A 23,650-nucleotide genomic window follows, 5' to 3' on the forward strand; every position below is an offset into this window, starting at 1 on the left:
GAAATTGAGCCAAGTTGGCCTCTTCTTTTGCAGTGCTTCATGCGCTTGCCATGTCCTTACTCTGGATACAGGACAGAAGGTTGGATCTCTTTGAAGGATTGCAGGTGCTCTTGTGAACAGAATCAGGTATCTCGGATTCTTGTTCATCCAGCTTAACCTCCACTTTGGGTGGTCTTTATCTGCGCCATCTTCTTGCATATCCTTGTACAACCTTTCTTTACCTATAATAGTTCTACTTTGATGAGAGGGTACGACAGGGATTGTTGGTGCCATTGAGCGTTGATCTGATTGTTGAGTAACGTTGACAGAGTGTAAAACTGTCAACTCCCAGTCCATAGAGGCTTTCCATTGCTCATCCACCTCTAGGGTGATCTTCTCCTTCAGTGCATCTTCTGCAGCTTTTGACATCTGGAACATTGACACTGTACTGTGTCTTCATCCGTGATATGACTCTAATAATCTTTGTTACCACTCGGCTCTACTATTGATTGTGTCTCAAACTCAGCAAACAAGACCGAGGTTATGTCTATCTGTGGCGTCTCTGAAGTGACTTCCTCTTCCTGCGTGTCTGGTTATCCATCTCTAAGGAGTTGATTAATCCGCTTGAGTTCTGTTATCTCCTTTAGAAGCTCCTGCTCTCTCTGAACCCGCATCAATGCCAGGTCCCTGCGCTGTGATTGTTCTAGCTTTAATTTCAATTCTAGGTCTTTGTTTTTATTTTCAAGTGCCTTATACACTTCGTCAGTTCCTTTGATCGAGGCCAGGGCTGGATTTTCTTTGATTTGCCGTAAGAAAATGGCCTGATCATTGATCCTCTGTTCCAAATACTGCAGAGAATCATTGGCAACATCTAATTGCACTTGAATTTTCTGAGCTGACAGATATGTCATAAGAAGTTCATTTGTAACTTTTGTAAGCTGCTCATCTTTTGTTTTGCAGGCACGCATCGGACAGTTTAGTGAGTAGATCACCTAACTCCTCCATTTCTTTTTGTTGTTATCTCTGGCCAACTGATGCTGTTCCGCTTCTGCCTTCATCTCTTGCACCTGCCTTTGAAGATCAGTGATGACAATCATCCTGTCTTCTAACTCTCCTTGGAGAGTGTCGATCACCATCTCAAGTTCTTTGGCCTTGGTGCTACGATTTAGTGCTGCTGAGTGGAGTCTCTCCGTCATTTCTGCATCTGCCGTGCATATTCATTGACCTGTACTATTACTTCATTGTTTGACTGCCACTCCTCCTGTCATGCCAGATGAGATGTGCCTGCAGCGTCATGTGTTGCTTCTTGCTGCATCGTAACTGTTGGTGGTTCTTGTGTGGAGGTAGATGGTCGGTCTTCATCTTGGCCATCCCGAGGCTTTGATGCCTCGGCAGTTTCTGGCTGAGTAGAAGTCTCTTCAGGTGACGGCCTTTCTTCCGTTTCTGGCTCGTGCTCTGTCTCATGTGCAGTGGTAGACTCTTTTTTTGCATCTGCTTTTTTATCAGTCTCTTTTTCAGATCTAATTGCATTTTCCTCTCCTGGCTTTTGAGTATCTTTTACTGCCTTCTCTTGTTCTGGCTCGACTTCTTTTTCTTCTTGTCCATTAGGGTGGTCAACCTCTTGTGCAAATTCTGTTTGTTGGGTGGACGCAGAATCTTTCTCTTTCTTAGGATCTACTTATTCATTGGTGTCTTTGCCTGCATGTGATGGTGGCGGGCTAGGCATGGGATGGTCTTCTTGTTCTGTAGGCGGTGAGGTGGGTCGGGGAGATCAATGGCTTTGCTCTTGGCTAGCCGTTTCCTCGGCTTGCCTTTGGTCTTCCGCTTCCTTGGCTTTCTTTGCAGCTTCTTCTGCCTCCTTCAGCTTCAGAGCTTCAAACTCTTGGTACATTCTTTCTAAATTCTTTGATGGATCATCCGTCTCTTTTCTTGTATGATGCTTTGTTTGAGGGCTTTTCAGTCCTGCAGGTACCCATTTTTCTAGGTCCTTCCCTTATTGTGTTAGTATGCCTGTTTCTCTCTTTCAAAGCGTGCTTGTTTTTGAGCTGGCTCTTCTTGGTGTGCACCACAACTTTCCTTTTCATCTCTTCTCTCCGAGCTCTCTTTTCTTCATTGTCAGAACTCTCGTTGCTGTGCCATTCCGACAAGCTATGAGCTGACTCATCATCAGATTTATATGATCTTTTACCTGACCTTGTAGCTCTTAGAGAGGGTTGTGCGGCCAATATCCATGTATTCTGATCAGGGGCAGGTGGTAGGTTGTCGGCCATGCTCATGGCATGATATGCTATTTGAGTCAAGACCTCTGGCGCACCCAAGTACATGATTTTGCCTTCCTTCTTGGTGCCCTTCAAGGTTGTCAAGACATACTGCACGTGGTCCACGGACTGTCTTGTTGGCGACTTGAGAACCTGAGTGAATGTGGTGGCCACGTCGTGATTTGGAGTAGTGAACCTTGGTGGCCTTTTTGCCAGAAAATGAAAGTGCTGGTGGTACAAATGGGTTGGCTCTTCCACCTGTTTTTGGATAAGATCGACGAATGTAGCCGCGGTTGTCTCTTTGGTAAATGTGCCTACGGTTTTCCTGTCTCTTGCCCGCATGGTCATTCCTTCAGCGGGCAGTCTAAGTGCCTCTGCCACTATCTCTTTTGTGATCACTACTTTGATCTTGTTCCCTTGGGTGTCTGATATCTGTGCGGTTCCGTCTTCTTTGATGGTGGATAGAAGCTCGTAAGCTTTCTAAAAGTCCACTCCGCAAGGCTCTTGTTTGTAGAAATGCCTGAGCCCCAACCTATGGTTAGCCTCTTTTGTCTCTGGCTTGGTAGCTATATCATAGACTTCTTTGGGCAGGAGTTGCAACTCCACCTGATGCCCCTCTTCACTCTTGAACCTACCAGTGAAGACCGTAGTGTGGTGCTCTTCTAACTGTTCTCTGGAAAGGTAGGATGTCTTTGCTGCTTTGACTGACTCGGGGTCTAGTTGATACACGGGTAGTTCTTGTAGTTTCTCTTTTTGGTTTAGCTTCTTCTTGGCCCTCTCCGCTGCTTGCATTGCTCCTTTTCAGTGAATAGAGTGCAAAGTTAGCAGATTTGTCAGAATTTTCTCTGAAATGTCCTTTTAGACTGAAATGCTGATAGTTTGGTCCAATTTGCTTCAAATCAATTTTTGAACAAGAAAAGATGCATAAAAACATGCAACGAATAAAACTGCATGGTCAAAACAAAAATTGCAACCAAAGTAAATAATCACTATTATTTACAGCTGAGAAAAATTTTCAACTTTTTGCAGACTTGGCTTCATAGGCTTGAAGTATATACCAAATACATGCTCTGAGTGAAATATGGGCTCATTTGGATGCACAGGGTGAAGTTGGTACCAGATTTTGGCTTTACGTCTCTGAAACAGTAGATATAAAGGAAATTTGAGATTTGAACTCCAAATTGATTCAAAATTGGCTAGTGAGCTTAACACATCATGTACTTTGGATGTATGATGACAAAATATCAAAATTCCCCAATTTTGACCAAAAAGTAAATAATCACGATTATTAACTTTTCTTCCAAAATTGACATTTTTTGGTACAAATTGGTTCTAGGCATTGTAGGGACCTTGGGTATGAGATATAAAGTGATTTGGATCAAGAAATGTGGTCCATAACCCAAATTTTGGCTTGCAAAGACTTCTTTGCGTTTTTTGGCAATTTTACAAGTAATGGGTGGTTATTTTGGCTCATACTTCATTTTTGGCGTGTAATAGGTGTGTACACATGATAGGTGAGGTGATTTGACAATTTCCAAGCAAAACTGATGCAAAAGTAAATAATCGCGATTATTTACAATAGTGACAAAACTTTGTTAAACCTACAAATTTTGACCTAGACATGTTTCATACAGCTAATACAAGTCCTACATTGAATTTGGTCAAGTTTGGTCATGCTGGCATCACTTTGTGTTCTGTCGACTCTGAAATCATCGTTTTTTGTGACTACTCTGTCTGTTGGGTTGGTCGATCAACTTTGAGGCTTTGAACTTGTCCGCAACATAGTCGTAAAGCAATCTATCCAATTCTGGCTCATTTGGAGTTAGTTTGACCCCGTATGTTGAATCTGATGCTTTGTACCTTCGATCCATTTTCTGCTTTTTGAGGGCTTTGCTTGATGGATCTCACCAAACCAATCATATACATTGTATATGGATCTCATTAGCATGCCACCTATGGAGTCAGGTCAGAATTCTGGCATTTGCCAAAAACCTAACTTTTCTACTGGGGACCCCCTTGACCCCAGCCGAATGGTCATCTTATGGTATAGAAAGGTTCTGTTATGTTAGGGCATGCTATGGTTCAAATCTCATCCGATTTGGTCAAGCTGGCAGGCCGCTATGGTCAGTTTTAGGTCATAGGTCTTCGTGCACTGCTCGGTTTCTAGGGTTTTCTTTAGGGCTTTAGACTAGCTACCGGACTTCCTGAACCAATTTTCCTCAGATTCCGTCGCTACTCCTACTAGGCAGTGAAATCTATGTTAGACTCAAAAATTTCCCTGATCGGATTTCTGTAGCTCATTCTGCAAGAATTTTGCAAAAGTAGGCTTGGCCGCCTAATTTAGGCTTCCCACTTCCATCTTCTCATTTCATTGAAATTTTTGGTGCTTGTCCACCTTGTCACTTTGATCACCAGCGTGTCTTCCATTTTTCCATATGAGCTTCCCTGCTATTTATTATTAATTATTGACTTATTTATTTGAAAAATTAAAAGAAAATAAAAAAAAAGCTCTAAAAAAGTAAAGTAAAATCCAATAATTAAGAAAATCCCTTGAAAAACACAGTTTGATTGTTTTTTGTTGGATTTATCTATTTTTGAGCCTCATTATCAACAAAAATGATGAAAAAAAACTCAAAAAGGACTATTTTTTATGAGTTGAACAACCGTGTGCATGGGTTGAACAACCGTGTCTATGCATAGCCGTGATTGGCTCTACCATGATATGAAAATCAATGCAATTCAAACCAATATGTTGTGCAAGAGTTGGGTCTTGAGTAATTAACTCAAGGGTTTCCGATGTCGAGGTTTTCTGTTGATGTCTTCCAAAGACAAAATCTTGTAGTTTGTGTGCTCTCTGTTTGATTGTACCATCGGGATGGTTTAGCAAGTTGATTGCTTGAGGTGTTGGTAGCACTTTTGACTATTGTCGAGCTTTTTCTCGCCATTGGTAATTTGGTCGGCGTGGTGCTGCATGGTGTGGTGGAGTCTGTTGAGACTTAACTCGCCATTGCTTGATTGGTTTCACGGGCTGTGGAGAAGATAAGTGCTCCTTTTTCTTACAAACCATTTCCATGTTAGGTTCCTTGCTCGGAGATGCTCGTCTCTGTGCTTTTACCCTTGGAACCTTCTTTTGTTTCGTCGGTGAAGTTTTAAGCACCCAGATCTGAATTGGTTTATCCTTAAGCTGTGCTTTTGGTACCCAAATTTTCCTTACTCCTTGCATGCTATATGTAGCATTTGATTGTCAAGGGGATAGAGAAGATTGACTTTGTGGATTGGTCTCTGATTGCTTCTTTTCCATTCCTCCTTGCTTGGTGCAATTGGAACAATGAGTTTCCCTCCTTTAGGTGATAGCTTTAGTTGATTCGTATCCCAATCTGGTACTGCTTTGTATGTACGTATCCAAGGAATTCCAAGAATCATCGTCTCATTCATGTGTTCATCTAGTAAGCATACAAACTGATGAGGACATGAACATCCATGTACTATCACATTCAAGTTGAATACTCCCAATGTTGGAGTTAGGTTCTTGTTGCATCCTTTGATTGTCGCTATTCCTGCCGTCAATGCTTGACTTGATGCGCATGTCCATTCCATCTAGCCAGTTATCATCTATTGAAACTGCATCTTTAGGTAATTTCCATTGTCGATCATCTATTTCCAAAGTGTTGATGGGAATCGGTATCTGTTGATTCTTGAGAGCAGATTTCCACTTGACTACCCGAAGCCTAGCTTCCTCTTGGGCTTTATCAATAACTTGCTGTCGTTTGATCTTCCTTTGTTTGGTTGTATGCATTCTCTCTATCAATTCATTGGTTAGTGGCAAATTGTATTTCTTTAAATGACATCCACTAATCCAATTAGCCATTGGTTCACCATCTAGGGTGGACAATTTTATTGCTCCACTTGGAGATACATCTTCAATGATAAATGGTCTGTTTCCGTTTTTCTTAAACTTGGGAGTGTGTTGCTTAAGGAAATAGACCAGAACTAAGTCCCCTTTGTTAAAGGTTTTTGTGATTAAGTGGGAATCAAAAAACTGTTTTTGTTTTCGCTTTTGTGCATAGATATGAGCTACAGTAGATAGCCTTTGCTCGTCTAGCTTTTCCAAATCTTCGAGTCTTTCTGACAATTCATGTCCAGTCCACTCAATATTTTGTGCTACCCTTAATGTCGGCAATAGAAACTCTATTGGAAGTATGGCATCAAGACCATAAACAAGGTTAAACGGTGTAGCATTTAGAGCTGTTTTGAATGAAACTCGATAAGCCCGTAGAGCAGCATGGAGATTCATTTTCCAGTCTGTCCTTCTTGAACTAACCACTTTAGTCAGCACCAAGCTAAGAATTTTATTCGTATTCTCAGCTTGTCCGTTTGCTTGTGGGTGATAGGGAGTTGATTTGTTATGGATGATCATAAACTCATTAAGCAAATACTCTATTACCTCATTGAGAAAATGAGTTCCCCGATCACTAACAATCTCTATTGGCAGTCCATATCTCTTAAATACATACTCATATAAGAATGCAACAGTGGTTCTGGCATCATTCTTTTGAGTTTCTTTAGCCTTGGCCCACTTGGTCAAATAGTCCGTAGCTACAATGATAATTGAGCTTGGGTCCGTAGCTTCGTGTTGGCATTTTTGCTCGTTGACAAGCATCACATCTTAGAACATATTCTTTGGCATCTGCAAAAAGTGTTGGCCACCATATGCCTGCCATCAAGATTGCTCTTGTGGTGGTCTCACTAGAAAAGTGACCTCTAGCTAATCCAGCATGTGCTTGTTCTATAATCAGAATATACTCGTTTTCATTTGCACAAAGACGCAAATGTTGATCTTTATCTCTCCGATACAATTGGTTCCCAATAAGAGCATAGTCTCTTGCTTCAGTTTCAATTGCTCTTTGACGGCGTTTACTCATATCCCCAAGAAATGTTCGTCTCGATAAGTAAGTAACCAGATAATTACTCCACTTAGGAACAAGTGACATTTGAAACAATGTTACATGAGGTATGGGTGTTGAGGGCAATCCTTTACAAAAGATCGAACATCTCTCCTCATAGTCGGCCAAAATACGCCAAGTCTCAAGATTTGTTGCATAGTTTGGTCTTCCGCAAAGTGAAGTCCTACTATGGTAACATGTGCTTGACTTAGGTACTGTTCTTTTTCTTCAGGGTTTATGCATAAGAGCAATATCCCGTCTCGATTTCTTTTGTATAGCCTTCCAGCTAGTAATTGATACATAGCCAATTGCTCGATTAATCCAATTGTGATAGGAAGCGGTATTTGTGAATCCACTTGAGCTATTGTCATTAATGACACAATGTTTTCCGACCATCTAGGTATCATTTCTACGAAGAACAAATAGGCATCTGGTAAATCATCGTCTACCACTTTAGGTGATTTCCCTGAAACAATCCTTGACAAAGGATCTGCTCGTTGATGTGTAGTGGCTTTTTTTACAACCACAGTGAAATCAAATTCGAGAAGAATAATGAACCATCTCACTATTCTTCCTGTGCTGCGTGGCTTGTTGACAAATACAACAAAGCTTGGTGGTCCACAAAGAACACAAACTTGTTGGCCAATAGGTAATGCCTATAATTTTTAACGGCATAGATCATTCCTAGTCCTGCTCTTTTGGTGGTGGTGTAATTTTTTCTACCATGTTCAGTTGTTGGCTAGCATAAGAAATAGGAAAGTCAATTTTTCCATCTCTTAGTTGAGCTAGTATACAACCGATAGCAAAATTGGAAGCATCTACATGTACGTGGAATACCTTATCCCAATCTAGTGCTTTCAATATTGGAGCTGAGGTGAGAGCTTGCTTAAGCTTCATGAAGGATTATTCACCGGCCTCGGTCCATTCCAAGTGTGTAATCAAGCTATACATGGGTTTTGCAATTATAGCGTACCTGTAGATGAATCGTCAGTAATATCCACAATGTCTCATGAAGGCTTGTACCCCCTTGACTGTTTTGGTTTAGGAAAATTAGCAATGACATGAATCTTCTCAATATCAGTAGCTATGCCATTTTTAGACACTATATGTCCAAGAATTTTTCCTTGTCTTCCCATGAATGTGTACTTTTCAGGATTTAAGCAAATCCTATAAATTCTACATTTTTCAAATACCTTTTTGAGGTGTTCAAAATGATCAGCCCGGATTGATGAATGTACACATAGATCATCCATATATACTTGTAAGAATTTCCTAACATACTATTTGAAAGCATGGCTCATCAACCTTTGAAACGTGGCTGGAGTGTTAGTTAACCCAAATGGCATAACCCGATAGGAAAATATTCCCCATTCTGTTGCAAAAGCAGTTTTATGCTGATCTTTTGGGCCAACCAAAAGTTGATTGTATCCTGCAACTCGTTCTAAAACATGCTCAGTTATCGGAAGAGGAAAGTTGTCGTTGATGGTAGCTGCATTCACATTTTTGAGATTAACACACACTCGTAATTTCCCATTCTTCTTGGATACTACCACAATTGGAGACACCCAATCTGTGTGTTCAATTTTGTAAATGAATTCGGCTTCCTTTAGTTTTTCAATCTCTTCTTTGATCTTCCTGGCAAATGTTTCGTTATACATGTATGGTCTCTACCTACTTGGTTTTGCATCATCTCTCATGGGTATGGTATGTTGATAGATTTCTGGATCAACACCCTTGAGATCCTTGTAAGACCAAGCGAAGATATCTCGGTATTCCTTTAGCAAGCTCAACAAAAGCTTTTCTTCTTCTTCTGTTAGGTCATTTGCAATGTAAGCAGGTCTAGGCTCTTCTCCTGGTTCAGTCAAGTCTACCCTTTTAGCATTTTCAGGTCCTTCATAAGATTCACCTTGTTTCCGTAGTTCCCTAACAGGTTGTTCAACAATGATTTTCCGATCTTGGAGTGTATACTTTTTGTAATGGGATGGAACATGCATTACATCCTTACCATCCTCTTCTGTGGTTTCCATTTCGGTTGTATATATCTCTTTTAAAGTTTTTTTCAACTATTAATATTTTTTTTTCAACTCGACTCTGGTCATGAGTGGTTTCTTATCCTGTGATTTTTCTTGAGTACCCTTCCTTGTTTTTCTCGATGTTTGAGACATTTTTGAGTTTTTGTTTGAAAGATATCTGCCATTTGTTTTGTCCTTGATGCAATCATTAGCATCTATCTGCATCAGGAATTGTGTTTTACTGGAGATTGATGGCATAGCCGTGTTTTCACAATTTTGGTGTCTCTCTTTCATCTATACCATTTTTATCTTCTTGATTTCAGGTTTGGTAAGTCAAAAAACTTTTTCTCCCCTCCTTTTAAGAGTAACTTAGCTCTCGTATGCTCTTTTTTTACCCTGAATCTTCTGAGGTAGCTGAGTGTTTGTCTAACTCACCAGTTGCATCGTAATAGAGGTCTAAAAACACTTATTGAGCTTTCATTAAGTCCTTGGGTTCCTCATCTTCGTTTTCAATGTTGAGGATTGAAATCATTTGGATGGTAATTATGTCGTAGCCATCCTCATTACAAAATTGAGTAGGCATAGACGTATTCATACATACATCCATTGTTGCTAAAATTTGAGTCCATCGAATGACTCAAATAAATGCTCTGGAAAGGGTTCAGGTACGTAGGCTTTGTCAGTGCAGTCCCTTTCTAGGATACATTCTTCTCGTCTTAAGCATCCATTTTTTGAAGCTCCGTACATCCAAATAGGAGTGTCTTTGTTTAACCAGGATAGGAGTTTAGTTTCAGTCGAAGAGACTGAATCAAAGGCTCTTAGACGTGTGTTTTCAAGACATCTCTATAAGCGTGATCTTTTAGATTGACTCTTGTTATAGATCCCACTTGCTTCAAGTACATATAGTTGTTTCTCCAATCTTGGATAAGCTGTACCTGTCACATGAAAGGTCTTCCCAATATGATTTCATAGTTGAGTTTTTTCCCAAAGTCTACTATGGCAAAAGTGTGTTGATATTTAATTCCACAAGATTTGACTATCACTTTTTCAAGCAGCCCTAAAGGTCTCTCAATGTGTCCGTCAGCCAATTGCAATTTCATTCGAGTTTGTCTAATGGCTGGCTGTCCCTAGGATTCCCATACTACTTTAGCGGCTATGGCTATGCCAACCCCACTATCCAGTATCACCATGGTTTCAATGTCATTATATTTCACTGGGAGGGTGGTGTTTTCTTCTTCCCCTTCATAATATTCTCCGACCTTGTTCATGGGAACTGATCGAATCTCTTTGTTTTCCATTTCATTTTTCAATTTTCCTAAATTCTTCGAGATTAACCCCGTTATCCCCACTTTCTCTAGGGTTTTCTATAAATCATTCCATAAGTATGGTCTGAGTTTTAACAGTTCTCTCAGGTAAGAATGCATTGGATGGGTGTAGACATGATTGAATGAATGTTGTCTACTTCTAGGGTCTGTTCAGCTCTTTTTACTTGAGTGGTCTTGCACATGATGGATTCATCTTTGTTATCTCCCAAGTAAGAAGGTAATGTGTTTAATGTCAATGGTTTTGACATTCCTGAAGCTTCCGATCCACAATCCCCGTACAAGGATTGTAAATCCATGTTCATATCAGAAGGTAGGTTATCCAACTAGACTTCCTCTATAGGATCTGACTTTAAAGTTAGGCTCCCATCATTGATCTCTCATATTTTTTCCCATAAGTGTCCTGGCCAGTCTTCCTCCACTACAAGAGGCTCTTCATATTAGCGACGCTCACACAGCGACGTTCAAAAAAAAAATTCCCGGCGTCGCTATGAGCGTCGCTATGAGCGTCGCTATGAGCGTCGCAAATTTACAAAGAAATTTGCGACGCTCATAGTGACGCTTATAGCGACGCTCATAGCGACGCCGGCTGGGGTAAAAAATTAACCGAGCGCGCCCAAAAACTCAGATCTCAGATCTGAGTTTTTCGACACTCTCAAGCAAGGAGCAGGTAACGCTCTCCCTCACTCTCTCTCTCTCTCTCTCTCTCTCTCTCTTTTTCTTCTCCACACACACACACACACACACACACACACACACACACACACACACACACACACACACACGAGGAGAGGAAGGAGAGCCAGGTATGCTCCTTCCCTCTCCTCATTCTCATGTTCCCTTCCCCTCTTTCTCTCTCCCTCTCTCTCTCTCTCACACACACACATACACACACACACATAGTGTTTTTGAGAGAGAGAGAGAGAGAGAGAGAGAGTACAAACAAAAACAAAAACGCACACACACATACATAAACAAAGAATGCACACACACATTGAGAGAGAAAAAGAGAGAGAGAGCATGCATAAACAAAAAACGCACGCATTGAGAGAGGAAACGAGAGAGAGAACATGCATAAACAAAAAACGCACACATTGAGAGAGGAAAAGAGAGAGAAAACATGCATACGATCCAAAAAAACGCACACACATTGAGAGAGAAAGAGAGAGAAACTAATTTAACGTCGTAGGAAACTAATTAAAATTAAAAGACCTAAAGATCTAGCCGACGAGGAGTTGAACTGAAGACCTATTATTCAAGAGGGAAATGGCATAATCAATCTATCATACTTAGCATGGGTGATAGAAAGGTTATACCATTTATCTCTTTTTATTGGCACACACATCCACACACGCGCACACACACAAGAAGAAGAGAGTTATAACGTCGTAGGAAACTATCTTAAAAGACGTTAAAGATTAGGTTATATGTAGACTTACATTAAATTAGATTTAGGTTTATTTTTAACTAGATTTACGTTTATTTAAGCTAGATTTAGATTTACGTTATATTAGATTAGATTTAGGTCTCCATAGACTGCGATGCCTGCATGAAGCGGGTGAAGAAAGCCCTCAATGGAATATAGGGTATTGCTGCCTTCACTCATGGTGGGCTCCGTCGATCCAAAAGTACTGGTGAAATGTCTTCAGAAGATAGAGAAGAAGGTGGATCTTCAGGGCGGCAAGAGTCACTACATCCCCGACACAATGACCATCTAGACAACCTCTAGTCATTAGACTTACGTTAAATTAGATTTAGCTTTATTTTTAGTTAGATTTACGTTTATTTAGATTTACGCTTATTTACGTTAGATCGAGTCCACGTAAGAATTACTTACGGTTTAGGGTTTAGAGTTAGACGAACAGTGAAAAGATCTACTGTGAAAAGATGTTAAGATGAAGTGAAGTGCTACAGCTAGAGAAGAGGCAAAGGGATTTTGTCCACTACATGCAGTATCATGTAGACGTGGGTGTGTAGATTTCTTGTACCCACAAATATAGGTATTGACCAATAAAGACGAGATTATAACCCGGTGGTTCTGATCTCCGTGCACCTCTAGACCGAGGTGTGCGGGGATTGGACATGACTAGAGAATGTGAGGTAGAGAGAGAGAGAGAGAGAGAGAGAGAGAGATAAGACGAAGAATGCCAATAGAATATTAAATTTGTTGTCCAGGTTATAAGTTTTTTATCCTCATTATGAGTAGCGACGAGGATGTGGGACCGTCCAACCGAAACACCTATCTCTCAACGAGGGTCTTATGTCCTTGTAATCAATGCAAGCATGCTGTGCGACGGACAAGACGTGTTTCTTTGCAGCACGTTCACGAATTTGGCGAGTTCGATCCATCTATTATAGATCGAGTTGTTGCCAATTATAACTCGTCGGACTCTGACGATGGCCAACAAGCAGCAATCTTGCAACCCAATAGACGTGTTCGCAGGCGCTTTGGTCAAGCAGCATATGTGAGGCCACAAGATGTAGCCTCTGACAGCTCGGGGGATGATCATGCAGAGCACATTCCCAACGAGGCAATGTTTGAGCCCGAGATTGATGAAATGATCGAGACGATCATGGATTCAGAAAGGCTTATCTATGATGATATGAAAAGTGAAGCCGATACGTCATTGTATAATGGAGCACGTATGTCTAGATTGAAAGCACTCCTGGTTCTTCTCAACATGCAGGCAAAGTTTGGATGGAGTGACACTAGCGTCACAACGCTTTTCAGGTGATCTATTACAGTTAGTTTACTTTAATAGAACTCTAAATGTATAATGATCTGATAGATTTTTACACGACTGTATCATATTTTTATGTTGTGTAGATTGCTGAAAGAGCACATACTACCAGCTGACAATGTGATGCCAGATTCCCGAGATGAAGCAAGAAAGATTTTGCGAAACTTGGGGATGGATTACAATTCTATCCACGCTTGTCCTAATGACTGCATTCTTTTCAGAGGGGAATACACAGACATGGAGAAGTGTCCGAAATGTGATTCCGAAAGATATCGAGTAGATCTCCACGGGACAAAAATTCCACAAAAGGTTTTGCGACATTTTCCTTTGCTTCCTCGCATCAAGCATTTCTTCGAATGTAAGTCCATGGCCGCCCTAGCATCATGGCATGAGGAGAATAAATCTTCGGATGGTGTGCTACGAATTCCTGCAGATTGCGCAGCCTGGAAACATATAGATGGAACATGGTCGGATTTTGCCAGGGAAGCTCGAAATTTGCGCTTAGGCCTGGCTATGGATGGCGTAAATCCATTTGGTCAAAGGTCAACATCTTACAGTGTATGGCCCGTTGTCATCTTCAACTACAACATTCCCCCGTGGTTGACTACGAAGAAGGGGCACCTATGGCTAAGCTTGATTGTGCCAGGGCGATATAAAGTGGGGAATATGGATGTGTATCTTCGTCCACTATTGGAAGAGCTACAACAATTGTGGATTTGCATAGAGGTGGTGGATATGAGCCGACACACAGGACGACGGAATGCTTTGATCAGAGGCATTCTAATGTGGACCATGCATGACTATCCCGGGCTAACAGAATGCTCAGGTGATCTATTGACACTCCTCACTCAGACACTGTAAATATTGTTTTTTCCCATAGTTGATCTATTATCATGTGTATACATGCAGGGTTTCAAACAAGCGGATACAGAGCATGTGTCACATGTGGACCTAGACTGAATGCACGTAGGGCACCCTCACTGAAGAAGAAAATCTACGAAGGTCATCAAGCGTATCTTCCAGAGAATCATGTGTTACGCGACTGCTTTTTGGGAAGAGAGCCACCAAGGATGTCTGCACAAGCATGGTTAGAGCAGAAGGAGATGTGCGATGACGGATTGCCTCTAGGGATGAAGAGACTATCTCTATGGTACGAGTTACCATACTGGCCCCGACTCATGATCAATCACTTGCTCGATCCAATGCACATATTCAAGAATGTGGGTAATCTACTATGGGACCATTTGACCGGCAAGAAAGATACTTTGGGAGCCAGAGTTGACCTTAGAAATGTGGATCGTATGGAGCAATATTGGCCGCAAACAGCGTCTGATGGATCGATAAAACTCCCTAAAGCACCATGGATTTTCACAGGAGCCCAAGAACGCAAAGTAAAAGAGGCCATTCGATCTTTGCGGACCCCCACTGGCGTAATGCACTCTCTCCGAACGTGTTTTACTAAAGAAGGAAAGCTTACCGGTTTGAAGTCACACGATTGGCATAAAATGTGTCAGGTACGTTCATAGTGGACTTTAATATCATTGCATAAAATGTGGACTTTAATATCATTGCTGCATATACTTTACAGTTTATTTTATCGGTTGCCATTGAGGGATGTTTGTCTCTCGACATCCGTAACACAATCTACAAACTTGCAAAGCTGGTGCAATGGATCTCACAAAAGGAGATCAACATAGACTCCATACCATTCGCCAAACTAAATGCTGCGGAGCTTGTGTGCATGTTTGAGAAACATTTTCCTACTACAATGCTAACCATTCAGGTGCATCTTCTTGTTCACATAGTTGATGAGGTGGAAATAGCTGGCACAGTTCATTCCAGATGGATGTTCTTCTTAGAGCGTTTCATCAAAACGCTTAAGGGATATGTGCGTCAAAAGGCACGTCCGGAGGGTAGCATGGCAGAAGGTTGGTTGGTATCAGAGTCCCTAGTGTACATTGGAGAGTGGCTAGACGGATTTGATAAATCCCGGGACACGCTATGGCGAACCATAGATGATGAGCGCATATCTGGGATTGTCATGTGCAATCTTGGTGTTGAGAAGAAGATGACGGAAGATTTAGAGGCTAAAATCAACCGATTTTGCATGCTTCACAATCCAGTGATGCAAAAGTGGATTTCACAATATGAGGATGCAAAGCAAGAACGACAAAGGGCACGAATCGAGTGGAGACGGGGAAGATGACCACCGATGCACTATCAAGCGGTTCTGGAGAGCCTACCAACCTTCATGAGCTTAAGATGGTTGCACAACCAATTGAAAAGCGCACAACAATGCGGTGACGAAGTGACTGAAGTAGAGTGGGAGTACTCTCGGGGTTGCGCGACCAAGGTAAGTTTGCAATGTACGACTAGCAAGTGACTTTATTTATAAACATTTGAACGGCCACTCATAATCTTTGTTCGTTGTAGTATAAGTCATACACAGCAGCATGGTGTAAAGGTCGACATTTTAGGGTGGAACGAATCGACAAAAAGCGTTTTACTCAAGATTGTGGAATCATGGCAAAATTTGAACAGTCTAGTCGACGACGTTCCTCTGATGCAGATCTTGTGGTGGCGGAACTCACTTACTTCGGCACGCTGCAAGAGATTTTGAGGATCGATTACAGAGGATTTTTTGTCGACTTGTTCGACGTGCAATGGTTCAAGATAATCATGGAGGGTCGCAACGCTACTATGCGTAGAGGAGAGTCTGGTTTTCTTGAGGTGGATTCTACTAAGAAATGGACTGACCTAAGAGACACTTTCGTACTACCCGAGCATTGTGAACAAGTAAGTATGTAAATAGTTAACATCCCCCTTTTACAAGTTATGTGCTTGAAAGATCTCATGTAAGTTATGTGGCTCTGGCAGGTAGTATTTCATCCTACAAAGTCTACATCAAACTGGTGGTACGTCATAGAGGTAGCCCCTCGTAGTGCAAGGACGTATGAAGGCTACCATGTGCCAATCACAACGACATCAATGGAGGAGATCAGAGAAGATGCTCAATCAGAAGCCGCTGCGGTGGTGCCAGACGAGCATCAAGATGCTACTACTCTATATGGGGTGCATGCAGAGGAGCTACAAAATGAAACAGCGGATATGTGTTTAAACGGAGAGCTCTATATAGATATAGGAAGTTATGCTGAGTTATGCGAGGATGAGAGAGAGATCTCTTAAAGCCACAAATATTGTATTTGAACAATTTTGCTCCGTGTTGTAAAAGCTCTGGCTCTCTAAGTACCTTCCATGGTGTATAACGCTCTTTTCTACTCGCGCTCACATCTTTTGATTGAAAATTCTGAGTTTTCGACTTGCCTCTTCTATCACTCGATTCATTGCGTCATTGTATTTATATGCATCATTACGTCATTGTATTTAATGGTCTTTGCGTCATTGTCTACTCTATTCATTCAATATTAAGTTTAAATATTCGTGTGTTTAATGCAGGTATGGATGATGAGGAGTTTCTTTCTTCTTTGTCACCGCAACAGAGACAGTGGTACGTGGAGCGTCATCGCTCTGGCGCATCATCGCGCGTTCCTACACCATCCGCATCTCCCTCTCTTTCGGAGCATTCGGCGCGCTCCGAAGCTTCGGCGTCGACGAGACGAGCTTCACACTCGTCTAGACACCGGCGCTCTAGTGGTGGCGGTGGCGGTTGTTGTGGGGATTCCGCCACCGATGCCTCCACACCGCCTCGTGTTCGACGAGGCTCTTTACCCTCCCCTTCTTTGCCCGCCCCCACACCAGCCACAGCATCGCCATCTACGCCAGGTTTTGCACGGCTGACTGTTCCTAGAAGCTACACACCTCTACCTACTCCGCCAAGAGCCACCCCACTCGACACTCCTCGCTTCGGGGCCCAGACGCCGGTGGAGACACCTGACGTCCGTACCCCCATCGACACGCCGCTAGAGACCCCTGCCGGGACACCCAGGTTCACGCGTCACCGGCCAGAGGGCTTGCCTTACTCCGTCGACATCAGCGGCGGCATCATCATGGATGATGACGGCAAGAAGGTGATCTCGCGCATGCGTGGTCTTTGCTCTCAGCTGTTTAGACACTATATACTAAACAAATGGAGTGAAGTACCAAGTGATTTAAAAAACAGAGTCATCAGCATACTTCATGATGAGTTTCCCGTTCCAACACGGGATCAGCGCTTCAATGAAGACCTGATGAAGATTCGAATGCACGAATAATGCAAACACAAGCGTTCCGAAGTGCAAAAAGCAATCAAGAATGGGTGGAATAGGCCAGATTGGCTGGCCAAAGAAGATTGGAAGAATGCGAAGAAAGCAGCGCGCGAGAATCCTGACAAGTGGAAGCAACAAAAGGATGCAGCCAGAGCGCGAGTAGAGGCAGGGAGCTCGCACCACTTGGGGAGCGGTGGATGGGCATCATTTGAGGCCGATTTTGTAAGTCTTTTCACATTGCTCTTTATGCATGTTCGATAGTTTAGGGTTTATGAGTTTTTTAGTTCTAACATAATGAAATCTTTGTATGTTTTGACAGTGGTCGATGACAGGACGTGATCCCACACCGTACGAGCGCAAGTACGCAGGCAGGAAGGGCTTAAACGCCCTGATGGACATTCTCAGTTCTCGCGGCGGCATGGTTAGTATTAGGGTTTACTCTTTTTTATTTTTTGTATTGTTTTATAAATGTCGTTATATGTTTATACTTACTGAAAGCTGTCTTATTGTCTTTTTTTGCAGAATCCGACAGATACGCCGCTTGGACGCGATGAGACGTCTGACTAGACGACGTCAGTTTAGCCGTAGCTAGATAGCATTAGTTTAGGGTTTCTCATAGCTTATGTATCATGAGACGGATTTTATACGTCTTTTTGAACCATGTATATTATTACATTTGTCACCGCAGTTCCTTTTGCCAATCAATTCTTTATGCCTATGATGTTGTACAATTGTCATTATTACATTTGCCAATCAATTCATTTTGCCTATGATGTGTACAATTGTCAATTTTGCAAACAATGCGTCTTGTGGGTGACTATTTTGGGTCTATTATCTACCTTTGCACTTTTTTTAAAAAGTGAATCAAGTACAATATGGATGATGGGTGGCAGGGCATTCAATGCCCTGCCACCAAAAAAATATTCTCTCGGGCGTCGCTATAAGCGTCGCTATTTATGGCTCTGTAGCGTCACTATGAGCGTCGCTATAGTCTTCTGTGTAAACGTCGCTATAAGCGTCGCTATAGGCGTCGCTATAGGCGTCGCTATATGCGTCGCTATATAGCGACGCTCATAGCGACGGTTATAGCGACGCCTATAGCGACGCTCTCGTAGCGACGCTCGTAGCGATGATTTTAGCGACGCCGGGGGTTATAAAAACCCAATGTATTTCCGTCGCTAACAGCGTCACAAGAGCACACAACCTCTTGTAGTGCTCTACGAATGGAATTACGTCTAAAGCATCTTTGCTGTCAGGCACTATAAGCACTGGTTCGTTTGTTTCAAGGTGGGGTTTTGCCACCACCTGATATTTTGCTTTTGTTTCTTCTACCACGAGCTCTTTAGGTTTTGCAATACTTTCAATCTTGGGTTTTTGTTTTTCCAACATTTCTTGCGTGATTCTTACCAAATTTTGATAAGCTTCCAGCTTAGCTGCTTCCATGTCTAGAGATGGATAGTTTTTCCACTTGTTTTCCATGTTTTGGCATGCTTTAAGTCCTGCTTGTTAGGCTTCCAAGGTGGCATTAATAGGCTCAAAATTTTTATAAACCAGAATGAATCCTCTAGATTTCATGGTTGTTTCCTTGAATTCACTGCCAGTTTCTTTCAACTTGTCCTCGGCTAGCTTCTTTGCTTTCTCTTCAATTTCAACCCGTTGTTTTTGTTTTCTTATCACATATCTTTTGTTTCTACTCCTTTTGATTCTTTGAGAAGAAACTTTCATGTTCTCCGAATCATCAAAGGAGTTGTGTTTCTTTTTCTTTGCTTGGGCTTTAAGGATTACCTTGATTGGAACAATCGGTTCACTCTCTGATGAGCTACTAGGCATCACTTGGACTATGTTTAATACGATTTTACCCTTGTTCAAAGGATTTTTAGGACAATCTTCCAAAAAGTGTCCTCTCTTTTTGCAAAATTGTATGCAATAGGCTTCAATTGGTTTGAGGTTTTTGTCAGGCTCTGGACATTCGTTTTTCCAATGGTCGTCAGCACCACAGTTATGACAGTTTCCTGTTCTAGGATTCATCATGGGTCTTCCCATGGGAGGTCTGACATCTTGATTAGCTACATAACACATTGGTGCAAGCTCTGGTGGAGCATAAGTCACGGTTTCTTCCATTGGTGGTGGATGTGGATTATACCAATCTCCTTCTACCATTACTGTAGATGGGCTAGGCTCTGCATAGGGTGTAGCAGGCACTAATGCTTGTTCATCTATGACTCCTTCAGAGTGCATGTACTTTACAGGCACTACATTATGTCCTGCATACGGAGGTTGTTGTCCCAACACAGGTTGAGGTATTTCCATACCCATTGTTGGTCTTTGAGCTTGGGCCATATTATGCTGATATCTGTACATGGGTTGTCCTTGTGGCCTCACGGGCACGTACTGAACATTCCCATCATACTTTGGTCTAAAGTAGCACTCGTGGGTCTCATGGTTGGTCCATTTACCCTCAATTGCACACCTTTTTTGTGGCCTAGTTGGTTGTCCCTGTGGAGGTATCCCTTGTCCTTGTCCTCTCATAGGTGATTTTTGCATATTATTCATCATGTCGTTCATCCTTTTTAGCATATCTTCTATAGCTGAGAGCGGTGCTGCAACAACTGTTCCCACTTGTACTGGTTTTGTGGACGTCGTCTTCTCACTGTCCTTAGGGACATCTTCTTTGTTGAAGATCTCTCAATTGTCTCCTAGGTCAATAGCATCAGACACACACGCTTCTATGGTTGTATGCTTTTTACTATAGAGTATAGCATGAAGTTCTTTGTTTAGCAGTCCCTCCAGAAACAAAGATACAAGTCATTCTTCTGCAGGTATCTCCATCTCTGGGCATTTGGCAATGTATTGTTTCATTCGAGTTGCACAATCCCTAACAGACTCACCATGTTTGGTGTCTGTGTTAGCTTGCTACTAATAGTATGCAAGTTATACAAAGAAATGGTACCTAAAATGAGAGTGATGGTGGAGTAAAGCAAAGTAAAAATGAATACAAAGAAGTGCAATAATTGAAAATTTCACACACATAATGCGATTATTGAAATGTCGCTAATCACCAATCAATTGATTAAGAAGGGTAGTGGCTCATTGGTATTTCCAAGAACATGCCCAAGCTTAATCAATGATATTAGTGATTAGCGAGAGAAAAGGAGGGGGATTAATAAGGCCTAGGTATAAACCGTCGGCTCTGATACCACTTGATGGGTTAGTAGATGCGAAAGCATACTCCATAATCACCAATGATTAGGGTAAGATATGGAGGGTGAAGCCTTAGCTTAACCATGGTGTTATGGTTAGGGCTAGAGAGATGGTGATTAGGGTTAGGTTATGCCAAAATCAAGAGCATAGAAAGAGAGAGAGTATAGACAAAATGATAGGACTCAAAGTGCAATTGATTCATTGAAAATAGCCTCTAATATAGGCTTTGTGCTTTAAAATCATTAGGTAGATGGGTTGCATCCTTTTCCTATTGGGCCATGCCATCATTTATCTTTCCTAGGTGGCTAAAGGGCATTCCCATATGGCGCCACAAGTTGGGCTTACCCTTATGTCATCTAGGAATTCTGGTGAGAAAGATAGTAAGAAGATGCATTTCCATTATTGCAAGGCTAATGATCACTTGAAAAATTAATGTTCTAAGTTGAAGGCAAAAGAAGCCAAGAAGAAAGAGGCTAGACATTAGGGATAATTTGGACTCTCAAAGGGGCCCTATAAGGATGTTTGACTTTGTCTCTCTTGTCCAAAGTGGGCAACCCGGTGAAGTCCATGAATGCTTTTACAAAACCGTATCAATCAAGATATCATTGGAAAGATGTTAAAAGATAGTTTCTAAATATCCAAACTCTGACAAATTTGGAGTTGATTTGTAGAAGTTATGGCCTCCCCACTAAAGCTGAAATGTGGGGAGAGATTCCATTTATACAATGGAGCTATCAAAAAATGGAGTCTTCTAGAATATAAGGAATCTGATGGCATGTTATACATCAATGGATAGAGAGTCAATGAGCACATTCTAACTCCAAAAGGTCTAGAAAGTTTTTATTTCATTTGTAAAAAAATTATTGTGCGCCTGTTTTGGACGAGAGAGAGAGAGAGAGAGAGAGAGAGAGAGAGAGAGAGAGAGAGAGAGAGAGAGAGAGAGAGAGAGAGAGAGAGAGAGAGAGAGAGAGAGAGAGAGAGAGAGAGTCAAAGTCCTTATAGGGTCCTTTTGAAAGTCCAAATTTTCCCTAATGTCTCCCAACAGTGCAACTATTGTATAATCTTCTAGAAATGGAGATTGTGATGCTGATGTAGATGCAGAGTGGGCAATTAGTGCAGAGTGTACTTATGACCCGATGCATGTATGTCAAATGCTACAAAGTCACATGTTTGGTACTTTGATAGTGGTGATACAAAGCACATTATTTTGCATCGTGATTTGTTTTCCTCCCTTAAGCCTATCCCTCATGGGAATACGATCACTTATACAAACAATGCCTCTTATCCAGTGAAGGGAGTTAGAAAGATTGTGCTAACTATTGCAAATGGTAGTTCTTTCACACTTTTTGATGCACTTTATGTGCAAGGGATGAAAAATAACATTTTGCCTCTATCTGCACCTACAAAACTTGGTCTTGTTGTCCAATTTGTGGATGAATGATGTGCAGCTCATGATCTCAATTTTGGTGATGAAATTGTTTGCAGATCTAGCATTTTGTGATGTGGGCTATATAAGCTCACTTTGTATGAAAGTGTGGGAAAATTTTTGCAAATAAAATTTTGGATTCAAAGACTGTTTTAGACGCCAAACTTTGGCATGAAAGTTTTGGGCATCCGATTTTTTCCACTTTGCTATATTTGCAAAAATATGATATGGTTGCTTCTTTGTCACCTCTTGAAGCACCTTCTAGGCATGTTTGTGAACCATTAAGGAATTTTGGAGGTCATTTGGAGGGTCTTCTAATAAATATAAATTTGTACTCTCTCTCTCTAGAAAATTGTTGTGTAGTCATAACGGCTATGATGATTGAGGGGATGTCTTTTTTCAGTTACATTGAATGCACCTCGTCATATTGGAGGGAGTTTATTCTCCAAATGATGTATGCACTAGGGAGTAACGGATTCTTCTCTTTTGTTTCTTGATTTTCTTGTCGTCCACAGAGGTCAAATATGACCCATGGGACCAAAACAAAACATTACATTCATTCTTTTGAAATGAAAGTGCTAGAAACATATCAGTTAGGGATTGAGGGTTTGCCAGGGGGTAAAGGGAAAGAACAAGAAACAAAATCTAAGGGGGGTCATGTGGAGGGGGAGTTGGCTTAGGAGTTCAAAACTCTTGGATGATGGCTTTATCGCCGCCAACGATAGAATTCCACTTTACCTTGTTTACGGGCTTCATGTATCTTCTTGAGCTCGCTTGCTTTAAGCTTGAGTTGATTTGTGGTCAATTCCCCAACAATCCAAAGCTTTGTCCCCTTTAGGCGGTGTGATTATCATAACAGGCTCATCCATTCTTCCTTGTTCTTGAAGGTGAGGATGCATTGACTGTGTGGCCCATGTCTATGTGTGTCGTTGATCCAAGAGATAATATCAGGCTCAATGCTAATTGGTTGAAGAACATCATTGAGCTTGGTGATGGCTTCTTTGAGTGTGCCCTCCTTGGTGCACCAAGGTGGGGAGAGCCCTCCAATCCTAATTTTGAGAGCAAGGGATTCTTGGAGCCGGCATTCTTGTAAGGCTGCTTGTACTTTGGTGTCAATCTCCTCATGTACTGCTTCATGGGCTTCTTTCTGAGCCGCATTGACAATCTCAGTGTTGAGAGAAGCTTTGACTTTGTGTGCTTTTGCTCTAGCAAAGTTTCGTTCTCTTTTTTTCGCATCTCCTCAAGATTACTCAAATGTTGTTTGAGTACAACATTTTCCTAAATAAGCTCTTGGATTTGAGCCTCTAGGGACGCGATCCTTGCATCTTGGTGAGTAGCATGGTCTTTCTTAGGTGCAGCTGCCACAACAAGAAAACTCTTGCGCGTGTTGGACATTGGTGTGATGAAGGAGGACATTGAGGCTTCTTGACTATGTTATGTGGGTGGGCCTGCACAAGGCTAGGACAACTTGACTTGTATCCGTAACAGCTATGGAAACAAGATAAAATCTAGCTAATGTTTGAATAAGGAAGCTCAAGGTGGGTAACGGTTTATAGCTCGTTG

General features: G+C 41.7%; 1 protein-coding gene across 1 annotated transcript in view; it reads right to left on the reverse strand.

Annotated features, from left to right (window-relative positions):
* Window positions 1-1,243: 1,243 nt before the first annotated feature.
* The window catches only part of LOC147463553 (uncharacterized), a 71,539-nt gene continuing 49,132 nt past the window's right edge, over window positions 1,244-23,650 (reverse strand). The window contains exon 5 of the mRNA XM_086496808.1: window positions 1,244-1,611. Coding sequence (XP_086352934.1) covers window positions 1,244-1,611 — 368 coding nt within the window. The remainder of the gene's footprint in view (window positions 1,612-23,650) is intronic.

This window comes from Adiantum capillus-veneris, chromosome 2, assembly GCF_014529385.1.
Source record: "Adiantum capillus-veneris isolate H3 chromosome 2, ASM1452938v2, whole genome shotgun sequence".
In the NCBI taxonomy this organism is placed as follows: Eukaryota; Viridiplantae; Streptophyta; class Polypodiopsida; order Polypodiales; family Pteridaceae; genus Adiantum; species Adiantum capillus-veneris.